This window comes from Acinonyx jubatus, chromosome B4, assembly GCF_027475565.1.
Source record: "Acinonyx jubatus isolate Ajub_Pintada_27869175 chromosome B4, VMU_Ajub_asm_v1.0, whole genome shotgun sequence".
NCBI lineage: Eukaryota > Metazoa > Chordata > Mammalia > Carnivora > Felidae > Acinonyx > Acinonyx jubatus.
This window is the reverse complement of record NC_069387.1, coordinates 78,961,874-78,969,808: the sequence shown is the minus strand read 5'-3', so window position 1 is coordinate 78,969,808 and position 7,935 is coordinate 78,961,874. Positions and strand designations below refer to the sequence as shown.

The 7,935-nt window shown below is 51.6% G+C and overlaps 1 protein-coding gene and 1 long non-coding RNA gene across 2 annotated transcripts; one reads left to right on the top strand and one right to left on the bottom strand.

The window, feature by feature from the left end:
- Positions 1 to 1,867: 1,867 nt before the first annotated feature.
- Positions 1,868 to 5,275, bottom strand: LOC128316406 (uncharacterized). Its single transcript, XR_008300271.1, has 2 exons — positions 4,195 to 5,275; positions 1,868 to 2,062 (listed from the first exon to the last, which is right to left on the bottom strand). It is a non-coding gene; the product is annotated as an uncharacterized LOC128316406 (long non-coding RNA).
- Positions 4,500 to 6,663, top strand: GPR84 (G protein-coupled receptor 84). The gene is made up of 2 exons (XM_015087807.3): positions 4,500 to 4,748; positions 5,260 to 6,663. The coding sequence occupies exon 2, from the start codon at positions 5,268 to 5,270 to the stop codon at positions 6,450 to 6,452; it is 1,185 nt and encodes a 394-aa protein (XP_014943293.2). The 5' UTR covers positions 4,500 to 4,748; positions 5,260 to 5,267; the 3' UTR covers positions 6,453 to 6,663.
- The last annotated feature ends 1,272 nt before the right edge of the window (positions 6,664 to 7,935 follow it).

Genomic DNA, 7,935 nt, shown 5'->3' with positions numbered 1-7,935 from the left:
GTGGGAGAAGGCAAGATCCAAAGCCTGTGCAAGGCGAGCAGAAGCTCCCAATATCACTCACCCCCACTCCCGCCCAGATCTAATGTAAACTTGGGCCCTGGGGAATCATTTCCAGTCCAGGTCTCAAGACTGTAGCCGGACTGTAGCCGCGGCAGTTGAGAATGCTCCACGACTCCACCACCAGGCGGCGCCAACGACATGGAAACGGAGTCTCCCCCAGGCTAAGACGCTCCTGTGGCACATGTGTCTCGAGATTCTGGAAAACAAGTCTAGATCCAGCCTCAGACAAAGGAAAGAATCCGGGCTTTTGTGCCTCTGATGGGAAACCCACGCCAGGAACACGCAAGGCATGGGAAGACGCTGGAACAGGGACTAGGCATCTGAGCTCTAGGCACTGCTGGGCCCCATATAGTGACCTTGAGTTAGTCCTTCCCCTCTCTGGACCTCAGTTTCCCCATATGCAAAAGGAACAGCTTTGGGTCTCTTAAAAGTTCATTGAGACTTCATGTTCCAAGACTAAAGAACTGAGGCTATGCCATTTACAGATATGCAGGTATGCTAGAACACCTTCTCCTCTGGGTCCCCTACAGGTCTGTGGGACAGAGACGTGCACTCTGTTCAGCAGCCTGGCACATGATGTGGGGGAAGATGTTCTTTATTATCTCCAGAATTCAGCTCAGTCACACTCCCAAGAACAGTTCTGACTCTGTAACCCCTTCCCTCTAGCCCTGCTGGGTGGCAAGAAAGAAAGAAAGAAAGGCCAGACCAGAGCCCAGCATCTTCCCAAGGGTCCCCCTGAATTGCATCTCCTTTGCTCACTTCCCCCCTCTACCCACTTCCAGTTTTTCAGAGGAAAGGGGGAGGGAAGGTGAAATAAAGATTGTTAAAGAGGAAGGAAAGGGAGGGGCTCCGTCAGTTAAGTGTCCCGCTTGTAGCTCAGGTCTCGATTTCTCCTTTCCTTGGAGCTGGCTTGGGATTCCCTCTCTCTCTCTCTCTCTGCCCTTCCCCCACACTCTCTCTCTTTCTCAAAATAAATAAATAAATAAATGAATAAATAGGGGTACCTGGGTGGCTCAGTCAGTTCAGCATCCAACTCTTTTAAAAAAAAAATTTTAAGTTTATTTATTTATTTAGAGAACCAGCAGGGATAGGGTGGGGGGTGGCAGGTGCACAGGAGCCATAGCAGGCTCTGTGCTGACAGCAGAGAGCCGGATGTGGGGCTCCAACTCACAAACTGTGAGATCATGACCTGAGCCTAAGTCGACCTGAGTCGAAGTCAGATGCTTAACCTGTTGAGCCACCCAGGCACCCCAAGCACACATCTGACTCTTAATTTCGGCTCTGGTCGTGATCTCAGGGTCTGTGAGATAGAGCCCTGCATTGGGCACTGTGCATGGATTCTGCTAGGGATTCTCTCTCTCCCTCTGCCCCTCCCCTGCTCATTCCCTCTCTCTCTCTCTCTCTCTCTCTCTCTCTCTCTCTCTCTCAAAATAAGTGGACAAACATTTTTAAAAAATAAATAAGTAAACAGACTTAAAAATATTAAGAAAAGAGACAGAGAAGGAAAGGGAAATAGGGGCCTCCTGGGTTTGTCAGCTATGAAGTTGGGGGTGGGAGTTCACTGTGGGTTTAGAAATGGAATCCAACAAGTTTAGGATGGTTAGGTGTTTGTGTTTTGTTTTTTCAGGCCATCTAGCTTAAAAAAAAAAAAAAGCAGAGACTGGAGATCCAGAAGTCCAAGTCCAAGAGGCAAGAGTGGTCCTATAAGAGAGAGGGTGGAGAAAAGCAGGGGCTGGATCACACGTGGGGATAGAGATGGAGGCTAGAAGAGACTAGAGTGAGGAGGGCTGAGATACATACCTCTAGCCTGGTTTAAAACTGAATTCATGGGGCGCCTGGGTGGCGCAGTTAAGCGTCCGACTTCAGCCAGGTCACGATCTCGCGGTCCGTGAGTTCGAGCCCCGCGTCAGGCTCTGGGCTGATGGCTCGGAGCCTGGAGCCTGTTTCCGATTCTGTGTCTCCTTCTCTCTCTGCCCCTCCCCCGTTCATGCTCTGTCTCTCTCTGTCCCAAAAATAAATAGACGTTGAAAAAAATAAATAAATAAATAAAACTGAATTCATGATTCACCCCGTTCCCTAAGCCTGCTGCTCTGCCTATTTATTCCCTATCTTCCTGATGCAAAGCACCACCAGCCACTGGGAAAACTGGGAATCAGCCTAGTCTTCCCTCTTCCTAACCCTTCATCCACTAAAGCACTAAATAAATCCTCTTACCGGGTTAATTTGACCTCTTACTGACCCATGGATCCTGATCATTGTTCTGTATACCCACAGCCACTGCCCTAACCAGGACTGGCTACGTAGCTCGAGGTCCCAGTGCAAGAGGAAAAAGCAGGACTTCTTGTTCAAAATGGATCTTAAGACAGTGTGGAGTGTTAAGCCAACCCCAGCCCCTTGTAAGTGCAGGGCCCCGTGTGATCACACATGTGGCATTTCTTTGAAGCTAGCCCTGGCCCCAGCTCAGGCTCTGCCTCGCTCTTGTCTGAACTGGTGCCTCTTTACTGGTCTCTCTCACTGCTGGCCTGCACGCTTTCACTCCTTACTCACAGCTTCTTGAGTGCAAACCTCCCTATGGCCTCCAGGATACAACCCCAGCTCCTCACACGATGCACAAGGACTTCCTCCACCCCCGTCCTGCTCACTTGTCCAGGATCTTCTCTGTTGCTCCCTACCTCCCAGTATTTGTTCACCTCTACCTAAACCTCTGCGACTCTACGCATCCTGTTCCCTTTGCCCTGAATGTCCTTCTACTTACCTCCCTCCAAAAAACTGTTCATTATTCAAAACCCAGCTCAGCTATCTCTCTGCGAACCCTTTCCTGACCTTCTCCTTGGCGATTTTGCTCCTTTAAGTCGCTGCTACCCTTTAGAGTAAGGGTTGGTAAACTTTTTCTTAAGTGGCCAGACAGTAAATATTATAGGTTGTGCAGGCCAAGAGGCAAAACTGAGGGAGGGTATTATGTAGGTACTTATACAACCATTTAAAATGGAACCATTTGAAAGTGGGGGAAAAAAACATTCTTGGCTCATGGCCCCTACAAAAACAGATGGTGGTGGGGCGGGCAGTGTGCCTGGGTAGCTCAAGTCAGTCTTGATTTCGGTTCAGGTCATGATCTCACAGTCCATGGGATTGAGCCCTGTCTGCACAGACAGCAGGGAGCCTGCTTGGGATTCTCTCTCTCTCCCTCTTTTTCTGCCTCTCCCCATGCTGGCGCTCTCTCTCTCTCTCTCTCTCAAAAATAAGTAAACTGGGGAGCCTGGGTGGCCCAGTCAGTTAAGCATCCGGCTACGGCTCAGGTCATGATCTCATGGCTTGTGAGTTTAGTCCCGCGTCTGGCTCTGTGCTGACAGCTCGGAGCCTGGAGCCTGCTTCGGTTTCTGTGTCTCCTTCTCTCTCTGCCCCTCCCCCACTTGTTGTCTGTCTCTCAAAGATAAATAAATGTAAGAAAATTTTTTTAATAAAATAAAAAAATAAGTAAATAAACAAACAAACAAACAAACAAAAAACAGATGTGGGGGCACCAGGCTGGCTTAGTCAGAAGAACATGCCACTCTTGGTCTCAAGGGTCATGAATTCAAGCCCCACACTGGGCATAGAGCTTACTTAAAAAAAACAAAAACAGGGGCGCCCAGGTGGCTCAGTCGGTTAAACGTCCGACTTCGGCTCAGGTCATGATCTCATCGTCCATGAGTTCAAGCCCCGCGTCGGGCTCTGTGCTGACAGTTCAGAGCCTGGAGCCTGTTTCGGATTCTGTGTCTCCCTCTCTCGCTGACCCTCCCCCGTTCATGCTCTGCCTCTCTCTGTCTCAAAAATAAATAAACGTTTAAAAACAAAAACAAAAAAACAAAAACAAAACCGATGGCAGCCCAGATTTGGTCCATAAGCCAAAGTTTGCTGACCCCTTAGAGAATCAATTAAACATTTATATATCTATATATCTGTGTCCCTTGCTAGACTATGTGCAAGCCCATGTGTCACAACTTCTTGTATCCCTAGAGTCTATCTCAGAGTCTTGTGCATAGTAGGCCCTCAGCACGTGTTTGTTGAGTGAACAGATGAATGAATGAACGATTGAACGGCGGCCTGTGCTCCTGTGGGGACTGAAGCCAGAATCCCAGATACTTCTTTTCTCACCTTTTTTCACCTGGCTCCTTTTATCAGATGTGTTAGGGTATCACATGGGACCCCCTGATTTGAACCGTCTCTGAGTCCTGGAGAGAAGAAAGGCAGTGCTCCTTCCTGACAAACGCAAGGCTTCCGGGGCGTCCAGAATTGCTCCTGGAACTTGGTCTTCTCTTTGGCCCCTAGAAAAGTGGCCCAGGTCTTCTGATGGCCTGTCTCCCTGTCCAGACAATTCTTGGCCATGAACTTGTAGGTGTCCTGCTATGCAAAGAGGGGAGAGAAACACCTTCGTCTTTGGCAAGGAGCGAAACAGCTTTGATGTAAGTAGCAGGGGATTTTCACCAGAGAAGCCCAGATTGCACTAGCCGAAGCAAAATGAGTAGGACTGAAGAGAAGGGAGGAAGTGGCTGAGGTTGAGAAACTGGGGAGTTTCTTATCCGTTCAGTCTAGTTTATTAATAGGAGACACACGACCATGTCCTGGAGCCTGACCGCCCACCAGAAAAGACTACTCAAGTGAGTTGGACTTCTTCCACTGGAGTGAGAATTGAAGGCTGGGAGACTCAGGTGAGTACTTTTGTGGTGGGTGTACTTTTACTCTCTCTGTCTCCTCATCTCCCGGGTGATGAAAAAAACAAAACGAAACAACAAAAGACCTGAGACCTGCGTGTGTGTAGCAGACAAGGGCAGAGGGGACCAGTAGCATCCTGAATAGAGGTAGGGAATTCCTGGGTGGTCTTAGGGGAAAGAGAAAAGATTAAAAAGTCAGAGGGCACTGAGGTTACTGAGAACATCTGGATGGACATTGAAGAGGCCTGGAGTTTGGCGTGGGCGGACACCGAAAGATATTTAGAGAAGAATTTGGGGGAAATCTTTGAGAATGGGAGCGGACCGAGAGAGCCGAAGGAGGGGGGTTGGGGATCTCAGGAAAGGTTGGGGATGAAGAGGCCTGGGAATGGCTCAGGAGGCTGGCAAGCCTGTGAAAAAGCTCAGGTGTCCAGGGCCCCAGAGCCATCCAAGAGACCTAAGTTCAAGGCGAGGTTCTGACTCCTTCTTTCCCTCGCACTCTCCTCTTCAGCCTCCACCATGTGGAACACCTCCGAAGCCAACTTCTCCTGCTACCATGAGTCCGTACTGGGCTATCGTTATGTTGCAGTTAGCTGGGGGGTGGTGGTAGCTGTCACAGGCACCGTGGGCAACGTCCTCACCCTGCTGGCCTTGGCCATCCAGCCCAAGCTCCGCACCCGCTTCAACCTGCTCATCGCCAACCTCACCGTGGCCGATCTGTTGTACTGCACCCTTCTCCAGCCCTTCTCTGTGGACACCTACCTCCACCTGCACTGGCGCACCGGCGCCACCTTCTGCAGGGTCTTTGGACTCCTCCTCTTTGCATCCAACTCCGTCTCCATCCTGACCCTCTGCCTTATTGCCCTGGCACGCTACCTCCTCATTGCCCACCCTAAGCTCTTTCCCCGAGTTTTCAGTGCCAAGGGGATGGTGCTGGCACTGGTGAGTACCTGGGTGGTAGGCGTGGCCAGCTTCGCCCCTCTCTGGCGCATCTACATCTTGGTGCCTGCAGTCTGCACCTGCAGCTTTGACCGCATCCGAGGCCGGCCCTACACCACCATCCTCATGGGCATCTACTTTGTGCTGGGGCTCAGCAGCGTCGGCGTCTTCTACTGGCTCATCCACCGGCAAGTGAAGCGAGCAGCACAGGCGCTGGATCAGTATAAGCAGTCAAGTATCCACTCCAACCATGTGGCTGGGACAGATGAGGCCACACCTGGTCGTTTCCAGGAGCTGGACAGCGGGCGGGCATCAGGAAGACCCAGCGAGGGGATTTCGTCTGAGCCGGTCAGTGCTGCCACCACCCAGACCCTGGAAGGGGACTCATCAGAGGTGGAGGACCATCCCAGCAGGGAGGTAGGTCAGCAGGCGGCAGAGAAAAGCCATCCAGAAGCACCTGCCAAGAGCAGGCCGACCAAAAGAGCCCAAAGAACTCAGGACTCTCCGTCAGAGTTTGGGAAGGTGACCCGGATGTGTTTCGCTGTGTTCCTCTGCTTCGCTCTGAGCTACATCCCCTTCTTGCTGCTCAACATCCTGGATGCCAGGGTCCGCGCTCCTCGGGTTGTCCACATGCTCGCTGCCAACCTCACCTGGCTCAACGGTTGCATCAACCCTGTGCTCTATGCAGCCATGAACCGTCAGTTCCGCCAAGCCTACGGCTCCATCCTGAGACGAGGGCCCCAGAGTTTCCGTAGGCTCCGTTAGAACTGTGTTCCCCAGTCACCAGGATCCAGCACTGTCTCCTCCAGAACAGAGCTAAAGTGGCCAGCTGGTAGGGGAGCAGACGAAAGGAAGGCCTGTGGGCATTTTCACAACTTCCCCCCATCCCCGAACCAGGCTTCTCCATCCCTTGATCGATGCTTCAGCTCGAGGCTGCCCAAGATGCATTATTAATTATTAATAAATGAATTCTATCCTTCTAGGGCTCAGATGTGGTCTTTGGGGAATAATAGGCCAGGACCGGTGTGCAGCTGGAACCTAACAGTTGAGGGTTTGGGTAACCTAGGTCACGGCAAGGTTGGGAAGCAGAGGGCCTAGGACACAGCCTTCAGCTGAGGGGTTTACGGGCATAAAACATGTGAGTTGGTTTCAGAGGATCCACCTGTCTTTTCATTTAACTTCCCAGAAATGGCTCCTGCCCCTAACTACTACTGCCAGGATCGGCGCCCCCAGTCCCCTAATCCCCGCAAACAGGTTTATTTAGCTCAGAAAAGTTTTGTAATCCAGCTTCTTTTTTTTTTTTAGTGTTTATTTATTTTTGAGACAGAGAGAGACAGAGCATGAGTGGGGGAGAGGCGGAGAGAGAGGGAGACACAGAATCCGAAGCAGGCTCCAGGCTCTGAGCTGTCAGCACGGAGCCCGACGCGGGGCTCGAACTCACATTCCGGGAGATCATGACCTGAGCCGAGGTCGGAAGCTCAACCGACTGAGCCACCCAGGCACCCTGTAATCCAGCTTTGATAGCCACACTCCTGTGAGTCCAACGCCCTGGTCCTTGCCCTAGCCGAAGAGAATGGTCATGGGAGAGGATCCCCTGCTCCGTGGACATGAACTGAGCTTAGCTGAGGCAATGGCAAAGAGGGGTTCCGGCTGCCCTAGCAGTGACACCAGTCAGACCTAAATCAACTGAAGTCCTGGCCCCTCACTTCCCCCTGACTTGTTCTTGTCATCCTGGGTTATGAGAGCAGAACAGAGACTCTAGTTAACAGGGCTCAGGGGTCCAGCTGAGGGGAGACCATGTTCCCTTCCTCTAGCACGACCAACATCCTGTCACCCTAGTCAGCACCCGTGTGAACTTAAAGAAAGCACCTGTGGCCACCAGGTGACGCTGGTTCTCTGTGTTTCCTTGTTGAGGACCGAAGGTGTCAGAGGGACCGGGAGGCCACAGACCGCCTCCCACCCAGCCAGCAAGGGCAAAGACCCAGAGATCTGCACCCCTTTCCCCCCTCCCCCCAAAGCTTAGGCAGGAAAGTAAAGAATTAGACATTTATGATTACTTATGAGATATTTCTTGTCTATTTGGTTGGAAATGGGGGGAGCAGGTGGGCACTGTGCAAGCACTGGAATGTAAGAGTCATGTAGACAGTACCGCTGCTCTGGCTACACGCTGTCCCCTCCCTGCTCCCAAGTCCACGGTTTGGAGGGAACAAAGTGAAGTCCAGAGGGATTCAGACGAGCGCAGAAAGAA

Bases quoted from the DNA above. Each gene is read 5' to 3' on its own strand.
- GPR84 (XM_015087807.3), top strand. From the start codon at position 5,268: ATGTGGAACACCTCCGAAGCCAACTTCTCCTGCTACCATGAGTCCGTA.